The following is a 26,029-nucleotide window of genomic DNA, read 5'->3' as shown; positions in this document are numbered from 1 at the left end:
GGGCTCAGCACCTGGTCAACCTGGGCTCCCAAGAGCAAATGGTGACCGGGGAGGGGGACACGCAGAGGCTCCCTTCGCAGCCAAAGCTACCCGCTGCTCTGTGACCCAGATGCATAGGGAGAAGCTATGTCTGGGCTTGTTCTGTTTTGCTGTCTGCAGGGCTATGGACCTCCCTCCACACACACACTCATGGGATGTTCATGGACCCTCACAGAGCTGGCCCTTTCCATCCTGTGACTGAAAAGTGGACAGTGGCCCTTCCTGTCCCAGCTGCCACACAGCAGACCACAGTGGGAACTTGGCGTCAGTTAGAAGAGAAGATGCACCAAGTCTGTGTATCTGTGTGGGGGCAGCTGCGTGTGTGCCCCCGGGGTCTGCTCAGGGGTGGCTGCGTGTGTGCCCCCGGGGTCTGCTCGGGGGTGGCTGCGTGTGTGCCCCCGGGATCTGCTTGGGGGCGGCTGCGTGTGTGCCCCCTGGGTCTGCTCGGGGGCAGCTGTGTGTCCACCCTCAGGATCTGCACATCCGGGTGCTGCCCCCAGGATCTGCTCGGGGGCGGCTGCGTGTGTGCCCCCGGGGTCTGCTCGGGGGCGGCTGCGTGTGTGCCCCCAGGTCTGCTCGGGGGCGGCTGCATGTCCACCCTCAAGATCTGCACATCCGGGTGTTGCCCCCAGGGTCTGCTCGGGGGCGGCTGCCTGTCTGCTCCACGCCGGCAGGAGTCTCCAGAGACCCCAGCCCTGTTCGGCGACCATCACAGTGAGCTCTGGGGTCCTGAGTGGACCCTGAGGTTCCTACACTTGAGCCTGTCTCAGGATGCTCTCAGTCAGCACGCACCTGCTCTTCCCTCAACCAGAAGCCATCTCAAAGGCCAAGACCTGATGGCGTGTGAGCCAGACAACACCTAGGTGCCCAACTAAGACCCAGGGCTGACTGTGGCGCAGGAGGGGCCCCGGCTCTGAAACGCAGTAATGCTGAAGGCACCCACCGCATCCCTCTGAGCGGTGCTTACAGAACTCCCTGGGCTCCGGAGGGCTGCAGCTCTGGGAGGTACAACAGGTCTGAGTGACAAAAGCAGTGACACCTGTGTATAGGCCACGCCTCACCTGCCTGGATGAGCCCGCCCACACCAAGATCAGGTCACTGCCCAGTGGATAGTGCTGCCCAGTGCCTCAGTTTGCCACACGGCGACTAGGTGCACCCACGGGCAGAGCATTGAGCCCAGGCCTGCCCCGAAGCCCCCGGCTGGCCTTTGGTCAGAGCAGAGAGCCCTCCTGCGTGAGGCCAGGAGCAGGGGTCCGCCTGGGTGCTTCCCTGCTGCCCTCTTGGCTGGTGCCACACCGGAGTCAGGAAAAGAGGCTGATTGGACAGGACCACCCCCAGGACACAGCCTTGACAAGGCACGTCGACTTCTCTGAACCTCGGTGAAAACGGGCAATGAAGGCTACTCGTGGGGTGAAGCGGCTGTGAGGGTCAGCAGCACCGTGCCCAACAGGTGCTCACAAGGGAAGCTGGCTATCATTGGCTGTCTGCATTGGGGGACGGCCCACCTGGAGAGGCCACCCTGCAGACAGGGGATAGCACCGGGAGGGGGCACCCTGGAGGGAGGCAGCGCCCAAGAGGGAGGAGGGCGTAAGCACAAAAGATGCGTGCACTGGTGCCAGAGCTGCCTCGGCCGGACCCCGCGTCCAGGGCAGAGCCCCGCCTCCGGGGCCTCCGAGGCTCTGAGCTCAGCTCCTGCTCCACCCAGAGGCTTTCTGGGGCTTCTGCTCCTGAACACCTGCACCCGGGGGCTGCGGGCCACGTTTCGGCACACAGGCCAAGCTCCTGTCTTAACAAGCTGCTGCCAGAAAACAAGGCTTTCTTTTCGGCAGCTCTGATGGGTGCCCCCAAGGCAAAAGTGATCTTCCCACGTGTAGTTGCTTTAGTTAAAAACAACAACAGGGAAGGCAAGACAAAACAGAACACAACACCCGTGAGTGAGCCAAGGATCAGAGGGCTCTGGACGTTTTCAATAACACCGTGCCTGAGAAAAGAGGAAGAAAGCACAGATAACTTCTGGAAGATGGCTGGAAACAGGACGTGGTGTCAGATAGACATTACACAGCTGAACACAACAGGAAACTCTTCCCTGTGAACAGGTTCCCTCGGCTTTCCCACGTGGGGCTGGCTCGGTGCTGCCAACTGGAGCCGTGCTCCGCGGGGCAGACGACACGGGTCCTTTCTGAGGGGGGGCTGGGTGGCCGGCAGTTCCCACCGGCCAGTCTGGGTCACATGGCGGTGTGCTCGTCCCACTGAGTGACAGGTTGGCCCCAGGCCAGGCCTTGCCAAATTGCAGCAGACGCACGACGTGGAGACACTCACCTATGGCCGAGCCGTTGAGGAAAAGCGCGACACCAAAGAGGACGCCGATGCAGAGGGCCAGGATGAAAGGCCGCCGGCGGCCCCAGCTCAGGGTGCAGCGGTCGCTGGCGGAGCCGATGAGGGGTGTAAAGATGAGGCCGAGGATGGGGCTCAGGAACCAGGTGAGGCTGTAGTACTGCTCCGGAAGGCCTGGGCGGACACACACAGACACACACAGTTATACACACACACACACACACCTGTTACACACACATGCAGATACACACCCATGCACACAGACACACACAGACACAAGTCGTCTGTTACACACAGACACACAGAGACAGGCCAATTACATGGACACACACAGATATACAGACATCAATTACACATACCTGTTACACAAACATGTAAATACACGGCCATGCACACAGACACAAACACAAGTCTGTTACACACGCAGACATGGAGACAGGCCAGTTACAAAGACACAGATACACACACACACACACACCAGTTACACACAGACAACTGTTACACAGACATATAAATACACACCCATGCATACACAAAGACACACACAAACACAAGTCTGTTACACACACAGACATGGAGACAGGTCAGTTACACACACACAGATATACAAACACACACACCAGTTATACACCAACACACACAAAAGTCTCTTACACATGCAGACACGGAGACAGGCCACTTACACACAGACACACACAGATATACAAACACAGACCAGTTACACACAGACACACACACAAGTCTGTTACACACGCAGACACGGAGACAAGGCCAGTTACACACACAGATACACACACACCAGTTATACACACAGACATGCAAATACATGCCCGTGCACACGGACATACACAAGTCGTCTGTTACGCAGAGGCCAGTTACAGACACACACAGATATACATACCAGTTACACACATACACACCTGTTACAGAGAGACATGTAAATATACACCCATGCACATACTCAGACACACACAAACACAAGTCTGTTACACAGAGACAGGCCAGTTACACACACACACACACACACACACAGTTATACACACACACACCAGTTACACACACAGATACAGGCCAATTACACACACAGATATACACACACCAATTACATGCATACACATCTGTTAAACATACATGCAAATACAGACACACAGAAACACAAAGTTTATTACACAGACATGCAGACACAGGCCAATTACACACACACATACACACACCAGTTACACACATACACACCTCTTACACAGACATGCAAATACATGCACATGCATACACAGAGACATGCACAAATACAAGTCTTACACACGCAGACATGTACAGACACAGGCCAGTTACGCGCTACACACAGATACACACACACACACACACCAGTTCCACATATACACACCTGTTACACACACAGACGTGCAAATACGCACACGGACACAAACCAGTCGCCTGTTACACATGCAGATACGCAGACAGGCCAGTTACATACACGCACACACACACCAGTTACAAGCAGACATACCCATTACACAGATACACAGACCCACACAAACACAAGTCTGTTACATATGCAGACATGTGCAGACATAGGCCAATTACATACACAGACACATACAGATACACAGACCAGTTATACACACACAGATATACAGACACACACCAGTTACCCACAGATATACAAACACACACACTAGTTACCCACACAGACGTACCCACACACCCCTCCCTGTCAGAGAATCTGGTCAGGCAGGCTTTCTTTCACCTGTGAGGCCCGACAATTTTAGGTCCACCAGACCGTAAGCATGAGCCCCAGCTTCGGCCCACCACCATGGCCAGGTATAGAGTATACAAGTGGCTCGCACTGGACCCTGGGTGAATCATGACCAGAACATCCACAAACTGGAGCAGGCCTCACCCAGAGCCGGCACACGCAGGTGACAGCAGGTACCAGGACACACAGGCAGGTTGGGCTTGAGCCGAGATGTGTGTCACACATTCACCCTCACCTGGACCTTGCTGATACCCAGGCAAAGGAGCCATCGTTCACACCTCAGACACGGCCTCTCAGGCTCAGAGACGTTAGGCACCTGCCCAGGTCACACCGCAGGATGTGGTCCCCCGGATTTACAGGGGGCCTGTATGACCCAAAGGCTGCACCCCCACCATACTGGCTGCCCCTATGATCAAACCCGAATCCTGGCACCCCCCCGCCACAGTGGGACAGAGATGTAACAAAGACACTGCCACACGAAGGAGCAGAACTGAGCACAACGTGGACACAACACACACAGATGAGGGCGTGCTGGGTGGTCCCACTCACATGGTGTTCAGGCCAGGGCAGGCACTCTTAGGTGCAGGAAGCCAGGTGGCATTGCCCAGGGGCAGCTACCGTGGGCTCACTCAGGGACTAGTCAGCGAGCCATGTACTTCAACAAAAAGCTCACTTCAGGAACACAGGGCTCAGGCATGCAGGGTTCACCCGGCTGACACCCTACACCAGCGCCCAGGATGGCGAGATGTGCATGGGTGTTAAACGTGTAAGGAAAGGACCTTGTACAGGAAGAATCTGTCTTCAAAGGGAGGAGCACCTTGTAAACTGCCTGCTGGCTGCCCATTCAAGGGCTTGTGCTTCAAGCTAGAGTTTAAGGTGCCCGCTTTGACCACTGCACCCCATGCAACGTCAGCGAGGTGGCCTGGAGTCCTGTTTGAGAGGGGCTGAGGGGACGGGTGCTTCAGGAAGGAGTCTGCTCCGGGGCGAGCTGTACATGCAGGCCCATCCCAAGTCACGCGGCGGGGTGGCGGCACTGGGCCGGCTGTGCTGCCGCTGCCAACTTCGTGACCCACACGTCACATGCCCACTTCTCAGAGATGACCCTAACAAAGCTGCTCAAAGCACACACATGGTCACAACTTCAGACAGTGGACAGCACTCCCCCAAAACATTTTTGTTTTTAAACATCCCTCAACTTTACCAAAAATGCTGACCAGCCTGTGACTGGTGGCTCCTTGCAGTTTCAACACATGCCTGCACACCTACACGCCACATGCGCGCGCGCGCACACACACCTGCACATATGACAACGACCCGCCCGCTCTCCCTGGTCCTGGCCCCTCCTGCTCATGCACAGCTCGGATACATGGAAGCTTCTTCCTCATTCTCACGTCCCAGCTTTGGCTCGAGCAGCCCCTGCCTGGTACCTCCACGAGCCCTGCACAGCCCCATGGCTGCATTTTCTGCGTTGTGCTGACACCCCCTGCATGAGTTCCCAAGGTACCCTGAATTCTTGAGGGCAGCGATCGGGTTCTTCTCTCCCCCATGCCCACTCCTAGGCTGGAGCAACAGGGGATGTGGGAGGCAACCGGCTGTTTGTTGAACTGAACCAAACTCACAGTCTCAGGTCAGGAAGAAGCCACCCGGCCCAGGGAGTCCTCCCCTCAAAGCTCCACCGGTCCCTTGGCCAACCTCCCACCATGCCCTTTCCATGGCCCTGACCCAGCACCTGCCACTGGCTGGGGATCCCGACCCTGGACCTCTGACATGCACTGCCAGGCCAGCCTCTGCTAACAACCTGTAGCCAGTCCTCCACTGTGGCCATCTGCTCGAACCTCCTCTGGATCCTGCATCCCCAGAGTGCCCTCACGGGCCCCAGGGCACCATGTCCTGGACAGATAACACCCCTTGAAGCTGGATAAAACGTGCCCATTTCACTGACCACGTGTGACCTCCCACCCTGTTGTGCCTGCTGGCCGGCACACACAGACCCTAGGCAGCACGCTATCTCAGCACTCAGCCAGAGCACGCGAGCTCAGGGGGCAGCCCAGGTGCCTGCAGCCGAAACACACAGCTGAGAGCACACTGCTGGGCTCACTCGGAGAAGGACGCTGAGTTCTAGACCCAGCATCCTGGTCCCCGGCCCGTGCAGTCTCCAGTCTCGGGGACAGACATCAGCAAAGCCACCACAAAAGGAAGCTGAGCCGGCATGCAACGGGTGTCACGGGGATGAAGGCGGTGTGAGGGGCTGGCTGGGCCAGAGGCCCCACCAGACTGGGTCTGAGGGCTAGCAACAGGGCAGGTGAGCAGAGGTGGCTCCAGGCTGTAGGAAAAGCAAGGTATGGGTTCCTCTGTTGGGGTGGCTTCACATCTTCAGGAAGCAGTGGAGGGCAGCGTGGTGGGGGGGGGAGGGCGGGGGAGCCTGGCAGATGCTCTTCCTGGTCCCAGCGGAGGGTGGCCCTAGGGGGGTCTGGCAGACGCTCCTCCTGGTCCCAGCGGAGGGCAGCGCCTGGGGGTGCCCGCAAACGCTCCTCCTGGTCTCAGCTGAGGGCAGCACCTGGGGGTGCCCACAAACGCTCCTCCTGGTCTCAGCAGAGGGCAGCCCTAGGGGGGCCTGGCAGCTGCTCCTGGTCCCAGCTGAGGAGCAGAGCAGGTTCTGGCTCAGCAGGCCCTGCCGACACTGGGCACCCAACACGCTCGCCCAGGGCTGCAGTAAGGCGGTCGGCAGTCAGAGCCTGGTCCAAGCCTGAGGAACACGTCGTCCCTGGCACCATCAACAGGCACAGCTCGCCAGGCAGCTGCAGGGCACGGGCACTGGCTGGGAGGCCAGCGAGCTCACCTGTCGTCACCTCTGCTACTTGGAGAAATGCAGCTCTACGCTGGAGTCTTAGCTCGTTCTCAAGCCTGTGGCTCTAGGACAGAGGATGGCAAAGTAGACAGCCTGCCGCCAGTCTTGTGCAGCCTGCGGCTTAAGGATGGCTTTTACATTTTTAAATGACTGAAAGAAACAGTAATGAGAATACCTCATGACGTGTGAGAACCTTCATGAAGTCCAGACTTATGTCCATACATACAATTTTATTGGAATCCAGTGTGGTCATATTCTTTACGTAACATCTGTGGCTGCTGTCAGGCTACAAGAGTAGCTACAACGAGACAGCATGGCCCACAAAGGAGGAAATACTTACTCTTGGGCCCTTTACAGAAAGAGCTTGCCGACTCCTGCCCTAGAATGCTGCTTTCTTTGTGTATGGTGTTTCCCTTCTTTGTCTCTTCCGCTTTTTTGTTTAGTTGTTTTATCATTGCTGAAAGAAAGCTGAAATTTTCAACTAGGCTGCAGACTTGTATATTTCAACTTGTAATCCTGTCCACTTTTGCTTCATGTGTTTTAAAGCTCTGTTTATGACCGTTACGCTGCACTCTGGTGATCCTCTGTCTTCAAGTTCACTTTAAGTGGCATCGATTGACCCACTGCCCTGAGCAGACTGGCCGCCCCGTTGTCCAGTTTCAGTCTTAGGGTCCCGTTTTGAAAGTGTGGTCACGTCTCTCTCATTTTGTCTTCCCAGGAGCCAGCAAGGTGGGTGCTGCTGTCCTCGTTTCACTGACAAGGACACAAAGGCGCAGGCACTGGGTGGGCCCGACAACTCGCACCCAGGTCTTCCACTGCCAGCTCCCGCCCTCTCCTGCCGCGCAACCCCGACAACTTTGGCTGTCTCGTTCCCGCTGCCGGCTCCATGCCCAACCAGAAGGCGAGCAGCATTCCAACCTGGGGTCTGCAGCCTGGGGCCATCACCTCTCCAACGCTGGGGGTGGACGTGGCTCTGGGCACCTGGCATTGGCTGAGCCTCTGAGCCTGAAGCCCAGGTTTGGGGTATGGCAAATGAAGAAGGCAGGAGGGGGGTAGACAGGGACGAGGTAGAGTCAGAAGGACTGGCACAGAGTCTCTGCACCAGTGTGACGGCGGGTCCCACCCTCCATCCTGAGCAGCCACCTAAGGACCTAGAGTGGGTGAACAAAAACCAAGAAATCCTTACAAGAACAGGCAGGGGCAATGCTGTCAGACCCAGCTTTTGGCAATGGATTATCTGATATTACAACAAAAGTACAAACAGCAAAAGACAAAATAAGTAAATGGGACCTCATAAAAGGTTAACTTTTATTCATCAAAAGATTTTACCAAAAAAGTGAACAGACAAGCTACCAACTGGGAGAAAATCTTCAGAAACCATATATCCAACAAGAATCCAATAACCTATGTGTGTGTGTGTGTGTGTGTGTATACCTGCCAAAACCATATATATATATACCTTTTTATATACATAAATAAAACTTCAACAACTTAACGACAAAAAGACAATCCCACCATAAAATGGGCAAAGAACTTGAATAGACATTTCACCAAAGAGGACATTCAAATGGCCACCAACACATGAAAAGAACCTCAGCGTCATTAGCCATCGGATGAATGAAAATCAAAACCACAATGAGATACCATTTCACCCCCACTAGGATGTCTAAAAAAAAAAAAAAACAACAGGAAATAAATGTTGGTGAGGATATGGGGGAAACTGGAACCCTTACCCATTGCTCAGAACCCTGGTGGCACAGTGGTTAAAGAGTTTGGCTGCTAACCAAAAGGTCGGCTGTTCAAGTCCACCAACCACTCCCTGGAAGCCCTATGGGGCAGTTCTACTCTGTCCTATAGGGTCACTGGAAGTTGGAATCGACTCAACGGCAATGGTTTGGTTTCTTTTTGGTTCACCCATTGCAGGTGGGAATGGAAAATGGTATAGCTGCCTGTGGTAAACAGTGTGGCACGTCCTCAAAAAAACTAAAAAATCAAACCCATGCCATCGAGTCTATTCTGACTCATAGCGACCCTAAAGGACACAGAAGAACTGCCTCATAGGGATTCCAGGCTGTAAATCTTTACGGAAGCAGACTGCCACATCTTTCTCCTCTCCTGTGGAGCGGCTGGTGGGTTCGAACTACTATATGACCCAGCAATTCCACTCCTAGGCACATACGCAAAAGACCTGAAAATAGAGACTCAAACAGAGACTTGTACCCCAGTGTTCAATGCAGCACTATTCACAACAGCCAAAAGGTGCAAACAACCTAAACGCCCATCAACAGATGAACAGATAAACAAAATGTGGTACATACATACCATGGAATACTACGCAGGCAGTAGGAGAAATGAAGTCTTGATACATGCTACAGCGTGGTTGGAGCTGAGTGAAATATGCCAACTATACAAGGACAAATATCGTATGACCTCGCTTATATAGAAAGACAAGAAAAGGCGAACAGATAGAGACCAAAGTATATTAGTAGTTACCAGGGGCAGGAGGGAAGGGGAGAAGGGGGGTTAATGGTGATGGAAAAATTGCACTCATTAAAGGTAGGGTTGCACAGCTGATTATTGTAATTTTTGTCAATTATGTGCACCTGTAAAAAGTTGACTTGGCAAAAGTTGTGTGATAGATACAACAATGACAAAAAATAAAGAAGCGCTGCTGAGGCTGCTTACGTACAACCAAACCCGGCACGGGATTCGATTCCTTGGTTTGGAGGTTTAGGGTCATGGTTTCACGGACACCCCAGTTAACCGGCCTAATAATACTTAGTGCCGCGTTGCGCGTGGGGTCTTAAAAGCCTGCAGGTGGCCACCCAAGACACAACAAGTGGTCTCTAGTCACCCGGAACAAGAGAGGAAGAAGGGGAGTGAGGGACAGGAGGGGGATACAGAACCTGTGACTAACCGCCTCCGTGAACAACTGCCTCCTTCGCCCTGAGACCAGAAGAGCTGGGTGATACCTGGCTACCATTGCTGAACATTTTGATCAAAGATTTCATAGAAGAATCCTGCTCAAAGGGGGAAAATGCAGAACAGAATTTCAAATTCTCACGGACTGCAGACTTTCTGAGGCCATAGAGAATGGATAAACCCCTGGAAGTGCTGCCCTGAGATAATCTTTAAACCTTAAACCCAAAATATCTCCTGAAGTCTTTTTAAAAAACCAAACAATAGTTTAGCTTAACTAGTAAAAAAGGTCTGCCTTGAGTATTATGCTCTTTTAGGAACAATCTATATGGAATCAAATTAACAATGGCAACTCCAAAGATGAGACAGGAAATTTAGGGAGCAGTGAGTTTATGTTAGGGACGCCCTGGTGGCACGGTGGTTAAGCGTTCGGCTGCTAACTATAAGGTTGGCAGTTCGAATCCACCAGCCGCTCCTTAGAAACCCTATTGGGCAGTTCTGCTCTGTCCTATAGGATGCTATGAGTCGGAATCGACTCTGTGGCAACCAGTTTGGGTTTGAATTTATGTTAATGAGGGAGGAACAACTCAGAAAAGGAGGGTGAGAACGGTTGCACAACTCGGGGGATGTGATCACTGTCACTGAATCGTACATGCAGAAACCTGAATTGGTGTATGTTTTGCTGTGTCTATTATCAACAACGAAACAAATAAAACTTATAGGAAAAAAACCCAAAACTCCAGAAGTGGGGATGGGCGGTGTATGCCGGACACTGGTGCAGTGAGAACACAGCCTCCCCTGTGGCTGGCGTAGCTGCACTGGGACTCCTCGGACGTGGCATTTCCCAGCAGAGCTATAAACAAATACAGCCCCACTCGTAGTAAATAATTTTTGTTTTTTCCAGGCACATGCTGAACAACAATGGTGGGACCAGGAAGGCTCCCGGTTCACAGGAAACCCTGGCTGTGTCACTGAGAGCCCGGGGGCTGTGAGGTCGCAGCCACGACAAGGGGCACAGGCCACGTGGGCCGACCCTATTCACAGTGCTGTCCCGATACAGTGGCACTGGGGGTGGGGGGGGGGTGCTGCCTATAAACGTTTAACAAAAGATCTGGAAGGGAATAGGAACTCACATTCTTTCTCTCAATAGACAAAGCCTCCCACGCTGAGATATGTTTGTGTTCGCAGACAAAAATTTCATGATAACGTTGAACTCATGAGAACCGGGTCTTCGTGGGAAAAGCTCAGCATCCCCGACTAACCTCTGACGAATTAAGGTGGCAAGGCTGGAGGCACCAACCCTGAACTGGCCACTTTCAGGGTTAGGATGCAGAGGAGACGTGGTCCCTGCCTTCAGATGGCAAGGCTGGGCAGGAAGGTCAGGGACCCACACCGGCCTCTGCAGCAAGGGACCTTATCCTGGGTCCCCAGGAGAAGGCTGGCCGGGCTCTGAGAGGGTCTGTGCGAACCTGTGGGGTGGGCCCCAAACACCTCCAGCTGAAGGGCAACCAGTGAACTGCAAGGAACATTCCAGAACCACTGGGAAAGGAGGGAGGAGGGGTCAAAAAGGGAAGGTGCTCCGATGATCTCCTGGGGCTACTTCCAACGGCACATTTTATGGTGAGCAGGGTGTGACTGGGAGTGTGTGTGCACGTGTGTTTCTGTGTGCATGTACACCACCACAAACGTGTGCATGCGTGTTTCTGCGTGGATGTATGCCACCGCTCAGCTGTCACATGTCACCACTGTACCCACTGACGCCTGGGGCACGTGGGTGAGGCCCAGCCAGCTCCCTCACAGATGAGAGGTCCACACCTTGAGCCTTGGTGGCTCACACCCGCTGCAGATCTCACGGAAGGTACCTGAGTTTAACGCTGGTGGGCTCTCTTGGTAAAATAAATATCCTGGGCTTGGTTTCCAGGGGACAAATGGATGGACCAGGGGGTTTACAATTCTGCATGTGGCACCATTTCCATCTTTAATGAGGCGGTACCTCCACAGCCCGCTGGGTTCCCCGAGCCAGGACGGGCCCCCACTTCTCTGCCATTCTGGAACAGGACCTGGTGCCTGCTGCCCGCCCACAGGAATCCACCCCCCCGCCACGAACCCGATGATTAAGGCAGCCATCCTTCCATCCACACTGCTCTTTAAAATTAGTGTTGCAATAAGCAAACATCCCAATGCTGACATAAGCGATGTTACCTGAGTTGTAGCCTATATGGCTCTCGGGTTGGGATTCCAAAAGCTTCCTCAACCACACAAGAGCATGCGTGTCGGGGGCCCTGCCCAAACCGGGTCGGAGCCTGCCAGACCCTGCCCTCGGCTGCATGGCTCACTCGTCCCAAAGCCAACAGCCCCCACGGTGGAGAGTCTCCTTGGAGCCGGGCCTGGATGGGTGGAGATAAAGGGCGCTCAAGTTCAACATGTCCAAAGCCAGCCTCTTCATCTGCCCACTTCTCCAAAATCCCCATCTCAGTGAGAGACACCACCGTTCACCTCATCATCCTAGCCAGAGGCCCAGGCATCACCAACAAGCCCCCCAGCACCAGAGCGGTGGGCTTCCCCGTGTACACGTGCCCCCAGCTCCCTCCCTGCCCAGTACGCCTCTCCTACTGTCTGGCGCTTGTCTCCTTGTCTCGGTGCCTTCCTCCTGCCAAAGGCCCTTTGCACAACCCATCCCCCACTGAAAGCCCTCCTCCCCTCTTTACCTGACGTCCCATGGCTCCTCCGTGCCCCTCCCAGAGCTGTATCTCTGAGTATAGGTACACACGTGCGAAGCTGTCAACAGTCTTTCTGTGCGACCATCCATAACCACACACACCGGCAGTCTCTCCCATGGCTTCCCACGCACGCCTGAGGCCCTGTCCCCTCCTGACATGCCAGTTCCTGGCCTCCAGCCTCCCTCCCACTTTCAGTTGGCACGTGCATCTCGGGACCCTGGCCACAGCTGCCCCTCTGTGTGGAAGCCCTCTTGTCACTTTGATACCACGTCACAGCACCTGCTGTGGTCTCCAGGGCACCAGTCCCACCCCGGCTGACCTCCGTCAACTTGTCTGCTCTTCCACTGTCTGAGCCAGAGTCTCCCAGCTGCTGGGCCTCATCTGCTGTGGGTTCTGCCCAGGATGGGGCATGGCACAGAGATGGTTCTCAGCAACACCAGCGGCAGTGAAGAGAGCCCGACTGATGCAGCTCCGCTGGACTGCACCCCCCATGGGGGCAGAGGCCATGTCATTGCGAGCATGGCCGGCTCCCAGCAGGTGACGGGCGGGGGCTCTGACGGCTTGTCTGCCGGGCGGTGGCGAGGTTGGGGTCAGGCTTGGATGAGCCAGAACTCACAGCCACTCCTCATGGCAGCAGAGGGGCTGTGCATGTCTCCGGCAGCGGCCTGGCTCTGCGCCCCTGTTCGTGTCCAGTTGGCCGCATCCTGAGAGAGAGCTGGCCCTGACATCCTGTGACCTTGTACGAAGTGGAGGCATTAACACAGGTGGGCTGCCCAAAAATTCAAAAAGAACACGCACAGACATGCAGGGACACACCAGATACGCGCTTCCCTCCCCGTGGGGCTGAGGACGAGGGGGTACGGCAACTTAGGCGGGCAGAGAGCTCAAAATGTTAGCGGACAACCCAATGGCTCGTCACATGATCACAAGGAAGCTCTGGCTTCTGTATGCCCTCTCCCCACCAACAGAGACACGTAAGAGCGTGGATGATGTTACGCTCCACAAACCAGCCTGGTCACATCAGCCAGCCCTGTAAAGTAAATCTCCCAATATTAACAAAACAGTCCTTGACTTCAACACCGTCAACTCAGAGAAGATCCGTTATGGCACCGGTACTGCCGGGAATTTTCTGTGATGTTAAGGTTACTCTGAATGGTGGATACCAACCACCGCCAACCACCACAGGTCCCTGCACACACCCAGCCTTCCTTCAGAACCATCAGGACAAGCGGGGGGCGGAGGCGGACGAGGGCAGCATGCAAGGCTCCTCCGCTGCCAGGGCTGACCCTGGAGGTCATCATATCCACAGAGCCCAAGCATCCCCGGGGACCCACAAGACACAAGTGTGAGACAAGGGGGGCCCCTGAATCCACCAGCTGCAGTCACTGGGTGCCATTCTAAAACCCAAGTGGGCCTGGCTCCTGGACAAGGTGAGGCGGAGCCACCATGGTAAGGGGCCCGTGTGCAGGGACGCGGAGGGAGGACTTCTCACTGAAGCTGCCGCCGCAGCTTGTCAATAACGACCTTGAGCATTAAAAGATCACACCAACTGAATCGCCCTTCACGGTGCCTCCGCTCAGCTTGCAGCAGGCTCTCGGGGTGTCTGCTTCGCTTTGCTTCCGTGTTCACAGGCGCAGGCCTGTGGAGCCTGACCTCAGAATCCACACCAGCACTCACGAGCTCCTAGGCATCTGTGTCCTCCTCTGTAAACCAACACCGTCTACAGACCATTACGAGAGTTAAGCCGCACAGGACAAGCAGGCGGTCATGGTGCCATCAGTGTCGCTGACCTGCAAGACTGAGGACCGGCCATCCCCAGCTCCTGGATCCTCCCCATAGCCCCTCAGAAGCCTCAGCTGGACCCAGCCCTGGGGAAGGCAGCCTGGTCTACCCACTGCTCTTAGGGAAATATGACTGCAGAGCAACCACTTCACACTGTGGTCAGGAAATGCGCTACCAGCCAGCTCCATCCTGGCCTGCACCCAACACAGGTAGACAGCTTGTCTCTAGAATGGTCTGCTCCACACATCGTGACTCATGCCCTCGTCACACCGACACAGCCGTGATGGCAGCCTGGGACGGCCTCCCTGCCTTCAGCCCATCCTCCACGCGTCCTCGGGGCTTTTCCTGAGAACCCGGTTGCAGCAAGCTTTTGCTGAGTAGCCTCAGAGGGTTCTCCTGCTGACACCGTGGACCTGAACTCCTAGGCTCAGCCCACAGAGCCCCTCACACGCTGACCTCGTCCAGCTCCTGCCCAGCACTGACCCTACCCCCCAGCATATCCCATAGGCCTTCAGGACCCTGGGCTTCTGCATCCCTGAACTCCCTCAGCCTGGACTGCTTGGCCTCCTTGGTGGCCGCCACTGTCTCGTGATCTCTGCCATTTCAGTGAGTGCCCTCCCCTCCAATCCACCCTCATCGCTGGCGTCCCAGGCCTGGTATCCAGCAGGTTCTCGAATGTGTTCTGGAAAATAGACTCTTGACTCCCGTGTTTATCACGTTCTGTCACCTCCCAGGGAAGGTGAACCGCGTCAGCCTGGAGGCAGAGTGACCTCTCTGTTGGTGACACGCAGAGGGCCAGCTAGGCTTGTCCAAGATTGTCAAATACGAAGCACCTTGAACCACACTGGCCCTGCTGAACACTGATCGACGTGACACAATAGCAACACAAATCACCTCTGCCCAGGTGCCTCCCCCTCCACTTGGATGACACTGCTAAACCGCATATGACACACCCATTTATACACCATGACAGTCGTGCTGCAGCTGTGTCTACGTGCGCCCAGGCCCAGAGGGCCAGCCCGTCTGCACGGGGGGCGCGTGGCGGTGGTGTGTGGGGGCCGGGCGGCAGTGACTTTGCTGCACTGCCATCATCCAGCAAGAACAAAAGTACAGAAGGTGGGGGCCTGCCCTGTCGCAGAGACTGGAAGGCCGGCTGGTGAGACAGCCGGTGCTGGGGGCCAGCAGCCTCGGGCTGCAGCGGAAGGGCACACCACTGGGCCCGGCACTCCTGGACGACAGAGAGCAACCCCACCTGCAGGAACCGAGGCTGGGAAGAAGAAATGACCGTCAACTCACAGCAGCAACGCCCACTGCTCATCTTTTATAGTGACAGTGACGATGTAAGCACGTGCCTAATGAGAACTTGGGGTAAAGAAAAAGTCCGATCGCGATTTACGAGCCATCGTAACTTCTCCTCAGAATGGGGTCTGCTTCTCCTGGCTCGAGCGGGCCTGCACCCTCAGGCCCTGGTTCTTCCTGTGAGCTCTACTCAACCACACGTGGGGGTGCCACACACAGCCCCCAGGTGTCCCCTCACCCAGCCCCCCCCCCAAAAAAAAACACCCTCAAATCCAAACTCAAAGTCCTCCATCTTGTGACACGCCTACAGCTACACACGCAGACTGACCTCAGTGCTTTAATGAGTCACTTCCAACACAACCTATTACGCTGAAGTTTCTTCAGCTGTCTATTCCGTGGCCCCACCAAATGGTTCACAAACAGCAGACCACACAATACGTCCACAGCTGCTCTTCACCTTAGACGGGGAAACAACGTAGTCCGCACCCGCGACCAGTCTGACCTGCGTATTACTCACATAACGTACGTGTGTACAAACATTTAGTGACAAAGTTACCACCTCCCACGGAGCATTCTGCAGGCAGATGCATTTCTACACTGATCGTTTTCAGGAAAAAGACAGTATTTTAAATTTACTGTTTTTAAAAAAAAAAAAAAACCTCACTCTCCAGACTCTAATTTTATAATACACGTTTTAGGAAAATACGAAGCATTTATACTGTAACTCCTTTGCAACGTCTGTGCATTGCGAACCAGGAGTGCCAGAAAGTTGTTTGGCGAGGCACCCGCCCAGGCACGCAAACTGATGCATGGGTGCCAACTCCTAACCTCTGTGCCGCCTCTGGTCTTTAATTTCAACATATATTTGTACGGTTTTGTTAATATTTATTTTGGCTTTCATGGTAGGATTAAATGATCATTTTCTTCAGCAAAATTGGTATTCTAACTCTAGTGTGTATATGGTTTGTGTTCTGCCGTTATGATTTTGAAAACGACGATGACCTAGTAAGTTTGGAAATTTCAACTGTGCAATAATGTTGCTTACTATTAAAAACTTTGGAAGTGACCGTTGCCTTACCGATGCCTGAACGCGCCACATCCGAGGCAGGCAGACCCACTGACCCACTGGGGTTTCTCTGTAAATCACCTTCTGGAGGGGCACATGAGGGCCCCTGTGACCTGGGCCCAGCCTCGCTCTGCACTGAGCTCGCGTCCCCTAACGCAGCATACTCTCCCCTCCATACACTTTCCGTCATGCCACAGGCAGGGTGTGCCACGCCTTGCCCCTAGTGGCTGACCCCTACTTATCTTCTGCAGTTGGGCCTGCACCACCCTTCTGCATAGCCTCTCAACTTCGCACTCTTCCTTCTGGGCTAGGGTGGGCCTCCCTCCTGTTCCTGCTGCACCCCAGGCGCCCCTTTCAAGGCAGAGGCAATGGCTGCTAGTCTATCTTCTCCGGACTATGGTATGGCCAGGGCCAAGACCCCCATACCAGCCAAGCACACCCCTCTCAGGCCAGCATGACCCCCCCAGCCCAGCGCACCCATGCCAGCCCAGCACACCCCAAGTTCCAGATGGCTTAATGGACACCCACCCTAGGCCTTCCCAGACCCCCAACAGCAGGTCAGGTCAGGCCTTGCTCTCATCACACCAGCCCTCCCCGTCAGCCTCATGCCACCTCTGACTTGCCAGCAGGCCCAGGCCCGCTCCTCCTCTCCCCGGCACCTGGTGCTACGCCGAGTGCCTCTAGGTAGGAGCTGAAGCCCATCTGATGAAAGAATGGCCAACGTGTGACTCCTTGGGAAACATGACTGTGGTTAGCATTTCATTGTTTCTAAAATACAATGATTGGAAAAGCAAGGAAACGCGGACTTCCCAACCCAAACACAACAGCCCTGCAAGGAAAGCTTTTCAGTCATGTGGTCAAAATCTGGGAGATTTCCACAAACTACTGCCCAGATGCGCGGCGGCCCCTCAGGTGTGCCGCTGGTCTTAGGCGGGGTGTCTTCCTGCGTCTGGTGGCACAGTGAGGAACGTGGGGGACGTCACCTCGGAGGACTCCAGGCAGGAGAAGGCACACTCACCCATCCCCTGATCCTCCTCAACACCTGGGCTGGTGTCACCTGCAGGTGATCCTAAGCCCCCGACGGCAGGCAATCAATTCTCAGATGCATGTTTTGTGGCCCCTGGGCACTGAGCTCCTGCCAGGCCTCCAGCACCATGCTGGGCACCTGTTGTGTGTGGATCTGAAGCTGGTCTCCATGCCCAATGGCACTCCAGGATGGGGGAACCATTCACCAACCCCATCGCAGCCCATCCTGCCTCAGCGCCCTACCCAGGGCAAGGCGCTGGACAGAGCCCCTAAGCTTCAAACTGGAAGGAGCAGCCGTTTCAGGCTTTTACAATTTCTCCCCCGTATTTCTTTCCACCCCTCCCACAACGCGAGGCTGGGAGCTGAGCTCACAGCACCCAGGTATGTGGTTCCCACAAGGCCAGGCTGGAAGGTGGGCTCACAGCACCCAGGTGTGTGGCTCCCACAAGGCCGGGCTGGGAGCTGGGCTCACGGCACCCAGATGTGTGGCGGGAGCAAGCACACCTGCATTTGCCAGCAGCATCCAAATAAGGCCACAGACTAAGCCAGGGGCGGGAGGGATACCCAGGGCACAAGGGCAGAGTATGCGGGAATGCCCACTCACAAGACCACCGATACGCTCTGCTTGGGCACGTGGGCATCAGATTGCAGCCAACCCACAGGAGCGCATGCACAAACACGACAACGGGAAAGGATCCCTATGGACTGCCGACCAGCTGGCAGAGGGGGACTGGCACGTCAGAGGCATGGCCAGGAGGAGGCTGGCAGGCCAAGTGTACCTCCCAGCTGCTGAAGGAAAACACGTACTAAACATAGAGCAAAAATTCAGATGCACCAACCTGCCCTCGGGCAAGGGAATGGACGACACCCTCTCCTGCAGACACCAAGCAGGGACTTCAGGCCCCAGGACTTCCCTGCCACCGTGACACTCAAGGGTCCTTCACGCCATCCCGGGGGTGGGCCAAGCATCTAAAAGCCACCCGCCGCAGGTGCTGAGGACCTGAAGAGGTGGTCAACCCAGCAGTAGTAGCAGCTGCAAAGTGGGTTACAACCACTCCGCTGTGTTTCCCACAACTGGGCCCTGGTCTCCAGAGCCGTCCAGAGTCAGAGCTCACAGCTCCTTCTCCTGCCCACTGTCCAAGCATTTAGGGACGGGGCTTCCAACCTCCCTGAGCCATCACTTCTCCAGGCTAATGTGGCTGAGTCTTTGAAATCTTCCTTAGAGGGTGCAGCCTCCCTACCACGCTGGCCATCGGCTGCCGTGGGCACTCTGCACACCAGGCAGAAAGCGTCTGCCTCCTGCAGTGCTCCTGCCCTGGCTCCACCCCTAATGCTGTGGGGCCAGGGGCCCTCACTCTGCATCTCTGGGCCAGCTGCCCAGCCGCAGGGACTGGGGCACACTGTGGATTTCCTCGGGGTGCTTTTCAGCTCTGACAGCACTCCAACCCACTTCCAATACGTGCTGCCATAAGGGGCGCCACAGGATCAGCGAAAGGGGCAGGTGGGCCGCTTTTGAATGCTTCTCGCCAAAGACGAAACTGTGTTGGGTGGCTAGCTGCAGGTCTGGTGATTCAAAGCGGGAAACAGAAAGGTTGTGATGTGCAGAAGCCCCTTGAGTCATTGGATGTCTTCAGACAAAATGAGATAGGTGTCACCGTATCCTTTCCAAAGTGTGATTACAAGTAAGAGGAAATTCCTAGAAAGGTATCAAATACGCTTGAACTGCAGAAACACAGAGCTCAGGTTACAGGAGAAACTACAGAGTCAAGAGCCTGATACCACATACAAGTCAAGCTTGCTGTCGTCACTGCTAGGTGCCGTGGAGTCGGCTCTGACTCACGGCAACCCCATGTGACGGAGCAGAACTGCCCCACAGGGTTTTCTAGTCTGTAATCTTCACGGAAGCAGACCGCCAGGTCTTTCTCCCTTGAGGCCACTGGGTGGCTTCAAACCATCAACCTTTCTTCTCTTAGCAGCCAAGCACTGAACTGTTGCGCTGCCAGGGCTCCTTACAAGTCAGCAAGTCGCCTTCAAAGTTTTAGGCACACATGTCACTCTCTCCATTCCAAGTTCCAAAGGTCCAGCAGAAGAGAAGTCATTCCACTGCACAACATGTCACCTGCTTAGCAACACGAGTAAACACTCAAGGACAGCAGCAGCTGGACACGGGCCTACCAAGGACAGCCATGCCTCTGGGGTGTGTGCACCCCACTGTGCTCCTGCACACGTGTGTGCACATACATGCACACACATGCATTATCAGCATTCTCACTTGGACACTCCATGAATGCAATCCCTCAATTCTCACCAAAGGCTCAGGTTGAGGGCACTGCCCTGTGGTTTCAAGTGGGAACCTCCCTGTGAGGTGCACACCAGGCAGGGGGCTCCAGGCCCCAGGCAGCGAGTTCCCAGGAAGGGCTAGTTCCAGGGGTGTGGATTCCGCAGCGTGACTCAGCGCACACCCGGAGGGTCACGTTCCCACTCCTGCCGGGAGAATGACTAGCACTTCACACATCTAGAGCTCCGATGTTTTCTTTAGGGCCAGCTCTTAAAGGCTAGGATTTTCCCACAGGAAGAAAAGGTGGATTTCAAGTTACAACAAACCATATCCTATTCTAGGAACCCTGATTCATACTGAGCTACAATGAAAAACAGAAGAGGCTGGTCTTTTTTTAAAACAAATAGACGTATGCAAAGTGAATGGGCCGCAGTCCTCCACCTGCCTCCTGAACGAGGCATCAACCTAAGACATCACCGGTCCATTCTCACTGATCCTATCGTGAACTCTGTACTGTTCACAGTATTCATCACGCAGGAGAGAAACGAAAATTCTAACAATGCTAGCCTAACTCTAATTCATTAATCAAACTGAGAGACCACAAAAAAACACCTTTTGATCTTTTCTAGAACCTTCCTTTCCCTCAAGTACAACTTCCTGAACCCCAAGGAGAACAATACACAGGAAGGAGAGAGCCTGGACTTCTCCTTCCCAAGGGAAAATACTTGAGTAAAAGAAGCCCTGTGGGGTGCCCCGAGGCTGGGAAGCTCGGACCAGTTTGAAGGTGGCACAGAACCAAGCGTGCTCGCTGTCAGAAAGGATGCATCCCACGGCTCTGGAGCAGTTTGGCCCTGAAACTTCACTGAAACAAGAGATCAAACACTCTGATTTGGTCCCATTTTTGGGACACCATATCCACCACCTGGGCCATCACGGCTGCGACCACCTGGCTCTCTGGAAGCCACTGCAGGACGCCACGCCTGCCTGGTGCCCCGGAGACAGGCAGGGAGAGGGTACAGCCTGCAAACCAGCCCTCCACGCGTCCCCAGACCACTCTGGGAGGGTGGCCCGGCAGCCATCAGCTCCAGAGCCTCCCACCCTGACCTCCATCTTCCTCAGGGCGGGGCTGGGGGTCTTATTACTCACAACCACCTCTGCACCAACAAGATGAAACCAGAACACTGACTCTTAAGTGCTACCCTCATCTTACTTTATCAGGATCACGGTGTGTGGGGCCTGGGAGTGTACTTAACACCTGCCACCCCAGCCCCACAGCTGAATTACTCAACAAACGGTGTTGAAATTTGTTGTTGGTGTGGAGGTGGCTCTGACTCACGGCGCCCTTATACACAGAACGAAAGGCTGTCCAGTCCTGCACCATCTTCACGACTGCTGGTCTGCTTGAGTCCACTGTTGTGGCCAGTGTGTCAATCCACCCCATGGAGGGTCCCCCCATTTTCAATGACCCTCAACTTTACCAACCATGATGTCCTTTTCTGGAGACTGGTTTTGCATGTGATAAACGCGGCACTTTGAATCAGACGATCTTCTGACAGTGATTCTAAAGGTACTTTGCAACAAGCAGCAGCAAGGAAAGCCAGGAAAACTCCATGCAGGGAAGCTAAAGGCAGGAGCAGCCCGGCTGGGGGCAGACGGCACCAGACAGCTCAGAGGGAGACGGACATTCCTTCCTCCTGACGGGGAGCGTGGCTCCAGGTGACCCCCAAGACCCACTGCTGGGGGGTGGAAGGTTCGAAGCCTCTTCCCCGTGTGCTGTGTATGTGGAAGACTCCAGAAGGAGACAAGGCCCTGGAACGCTGGCACCTCGGTGACAGGGGCCAGATGGTTGGGGATAGGAACGGGAAGGAAACCTCACTGTATGCCTCACTGCAGCCTATGAACTTTGAACTTGAAGATGTACTCAATTCAAGAAACAAAATTAAAAACCAAACCCGTCGCCATTGAGTCAATTCTGACTCATAGCAACCCTATAGGACAGAGCAGAACCGCCCCACAGGGTTTCCAAGGAGCAGCTAGTGGATTCAAACCACCGACCTTTCGGTTAGCAGCTGAGCTCTTAACCACTACACCACTAGGGAGCTGCTGTGTCACCAGGGCTCCTCAACTCAAGAAAGTACAATTTAAACTTGGAACATGTGTCCCCGTGCGTGGAGGAGGGCGCACACTGGAACACTGGTGTCTGCTGTCTCTGCTCCCGTGTGGCAGTATTACCGGGACGCTGCCAACTGCTGCGCTCCATGGAGAGCTCCCACTGTGGACATGCAGACTCTCTGCCCCTCCTCACCACCAACCAGAAGGCCTCAGGTTGTGGAACCAGGGCCCAGGTGGGAGACAGAGTGCCAGCACGTCTCGGCACCAGACCTCACCTTCTGCCTGCTCAGAGCCGCCTCCCTGCTTCCTAGGCCCAGGAATTTGGCAACCTCCCTCCCAGCACCCGAGGGACACACAAGGTTGTAGTCCAGAGGCTCCTTTGAAAAGATGAGGTCGCCTAGAATCCAGGGACTGATTCAAGCTCCAACCTGGTCCCTGTAAACAGGACAGACTCCTTACCCGCCCTGCTTACCGACTGCCACGAAAGTGCCACCAGCTCAGCCAACGGTGGCACGACCTCCTGTGGGAGGCCCTGTTCCCAGACCACCTGGACACAGACCAGGGAAGGGGCTCACATCTATCTGGGCTTCCGGGAGCACGCACACCTTATACAAGAGACACGCAAACACACGTAGGTAGAGGCTTTGATTTAACCTGACTCTCACCAAAATCATTCATCCTCTCGATGAAAAGGTGTCATGACTTGACCCCCTAAAGCAACTGAAGCACAACCAGAGTGCTCCTTAGAGCCAGGGTCGAGGCGGGACTGCGTCTCACATACTCGGGACGTGTCATCAGGAGAGATCAGTCCCTGGAGAAGGACATCATGCCCGGTGAAACGGAGGGTCAGCGGAGAAGATCAGCGGAGAAGAGGACGACCCTCAATGGGACGGACTGACACAGTGGCTTATCCTGTCCTGTGGGGTGGCCATCAGTTGGGGCTGATGTGACAGCATTGGGTATAAAAGCAGCGTTCAGAGAGGACACTAGCAGGGAATGGGTTAACGGGCATTACAGGGCTCTCAGCCCTGTGCTCAAGGGAAGACCAGAGACGGGGGCAGTCCTGGGTGCCAAAACCCCATCCTTTAACTTCCTTCACAGAGCAACATGAAGACAGAGGGGTTCCATCGTCCCCACGCATGGGAACAAGCAGACCTGGCCAAGTCTACTTTTCATCACGTGGGCACTCAGCTGAGGATTACAGGAGCAACTTGCAACCAGAAATGAAAATCCAAAGGCTTTCATACCAGGAATGGGTCTGACTACTGGTTACAACGTTCCTACGTTATTCTCCTACAAAGGATGTTCAGACTGGAAAAAAAGTTGCAATTACAAATGCGGGCATCCAATAGCAAAACACGAACACGACAGTCCACTCACTGTATCAGGAGCGGGAACAGACACTGCTTGGGTAAGAGAACCTCCTTGAGGTTCTCACAAGAATAAACGGTCACTTGGTTCAGTTGCTGGCTCAAGCTCTGTGGTGTCGTTGGGGGGCACCCGAGACACAAGCTTGTCACAGTTCCGTCCCACTAGACACGCGTCCCTGGAAGCCTTGGTTCCCTGGCTCCCAGGACCGCTGGGGAGACGCTGGGATGACGGGAGGTTACATAAACCCTGCTGTGCAACCACCTCGACACAGGTGTGCGTTCATCCACAGCAACCTTGCTCAAGTTTATGGATAAACACATGAGGCTGTGTTTTAACTTAAATTTGGATTCCAACGATAACCAAATTGCAGCGTATACAGAAGGCCGCCTGTGTGATGGGCCAGTCGGGGTGAAAACAGGTGGCCCAAACCAAGGAATTTCTTACAAGAGATCACGGGGTTTTCACAGCTATGTGAGTTGTGGAGACACAGTCAAGTCAGGCACCCTGGATCTGCCAAAAGCTCCGGCCGACGCTCAAAGGACACATGGTCAAGTCCACTGACGCCTCCGACTGTGGAAAACATACTCAGCTGTCACTGTTTCTCAGAACACCTCAAAGTTGCTCCGACAGTCCCACAAGACCCGAGGGACCCAGGGCCGCGGTGCCAGCAGATGGTGCCTGTCCCTGCGCCCACACACTCCCAGAGATGTACAGTTTATCAGCTTTGACAGACGCCCACAGTGGAGGGGGAGAAATTATTCACATACAAAATTCACTAAGAAGCACCGTACCTTTGGGTCGGGCGGGCCGCCTTTCTTTTTTTTTAATTTTTATTGTGCTTTAAGTTTACAAATCAAGTCGGACTCTCATACAAAAACTTATAAACACCTTGCTATATACTCCTAATTGCTCTCCCCCTAATGAGACAGCACACTCCTTCCCTCCACTCTTTTTTCGTGTCCATTCAGCCAGCTTCTCACCCCCTCTGCCCTCACATCTCCCCTCCAGACAGGAGATGCCCACATGGTCTCAGGTGTCTACTTGACCCAAGAAGCTCATCCTTTCCCAGTATCACTTTCTATCCCATAGGCCAGTCCAATCCCTGTCTGAAGAGTTGGCTTTGGGAAAGGTTCCTGTCTTGGGCTAACAGAAGGTCTGGGGACCATGACCTCTGGGGTCCTTCTAGTCTCAGTCAGACCATTAAGTCTGGTTTTTACGAGAATTTCGGGTCTCCATCCCACTGCTCTCCTGCTCCCTCAGGGGTCCTCTGTTGTGGTCCCTGTCAGGGCAGTCATCGGTTGTGGCCGGGCACCATCTAGTTCTTCTGGTCTCAGGCTGATGTAGTCTCTGCTTCATGTGGCCCTTTCGGGCAGACCACTTTTTAAAGACGCTCTGACTCAAATCAGAAAATTTTGTCTGCCATGTTTTCCTGGGAGAGTCATTACAGTCACAGCCTGAGACCCTGAGGCCTTTGCTGTCAGGACTCGGCCTCAGCACATAGGGAACACCTCTCGGTTCTGTTCTTTTACCCACAGAAACGCCTGACATTCCCAAGCCCTGCTCGCCTGCCCAGCTCAAGGTGGATGCACTGTTTCACACAGGCCCTGTGCCGTTTAAGGCCCCATGGGGTCACTTTCACCCCCCTTTGTGTCAGTTTTCCACAGCCCACCTACTTACTAAAATTCTTCCACTTTTAGTCATCATTTCTGGAAGTTTATACAAACAGACGCACCTATAACTTTTAAAAGCTACCTTTAATATACAGCCCTCAGGGGTTGGCAGTTCAAAGTCACCCAGGGAACCTCGGGAAATTGCCTGGGGATCTACTTCTGAAAGGTCACAGCCACTGAAAACCCTATAGAGCACAGCTTTACTGTGCAACACACGGGGTCACCATGAGTTGAAATCGACTCAACAGCGGCTGGTAAGAGACAGCATTTTATCCTGTTGTCAGCTGCTGTCCAGCCAGCCCCCGCCCCCACCCGACTCACAGCGACCCCACGCGCAGTGGAACAAGGCACCGCCCGGTCCTGAGCCATCCCCACGATCGGTTGTGGATCAGACCGTTGTGATCCACAGGGTTTTCACCGGCTGATTTTTGGAATCGCAGGGCCTTTTTTCCGAAGAGTCTGTCTCCGGCTGGAAGCTGCACAGAAAGCTGTTCAGCATCACAGCAACACGCAACCCGCTCCTCAAAGACGGGCAGCAGCTGCACAGGAGGCATACGGGCCAGGAGTCGAACCCAGGATTCCTGCGCAGAAGGCGAGAATTCTACTACTAAACCACCGAGGCACCAGCATTTTATTCTAAATTATCTAAAATCTGTACAAAGATCCTCATAACTGGACCTATAAACAATATCATGATAAAGAGAGAAAAGACTGGGGTTGTTAAGGACTTCGTTTTACTTGGATCCACAATCAACAGCCATGGAAGCAGCAGTCAGGAAATCAAACGACGCATTTCATCAGGGAGATCT

General features: G+C 54.5%; 1 protein-coding gene across 2 annotated transcripts in view; it reads right to left on the bottom strand.

Annotated features, from left to right (window-relative positions):
* The window catches only part of SLC45A4 (solute carrier family 45 member 4), a 49,580-nt gene that overhangs the window by 7,158 nt on the left and 16,393 nt on the right, over window positions 1-26,029 (bottom strand). For both annotated transcript variants that reach the window (XM_049854046.1, XM_049854047.1), the window contains one exon: window positions 2,359-2,547. In XM_049854046.1, the coding sequence (XP_049710003.1) occupies window positions 2,359-2,547 (189 nt within the window). The remainder of the gene's footprint in view (window positions 1-2,358; window positions 2,548-26,029) is intronic.

This window comes from Elephas maximus, chromosome 15, assembly GCF_024166365.1.
Source record: "Elephas maximus indicus isolate mEleMax1 chromosome 15, mEleMax1 primary haplotype, whole genome shotgun sequence".
NCBI lineage: Eukaryota > Metazoa > Chordata > Mammalia > Proboscidea > Elephantidae > Elephas > Elephas maximus.
Note: the sequence above shows the minus strand (reverse complement) of the source record. Positions and strands in the feature narration are given on the sequence as shown.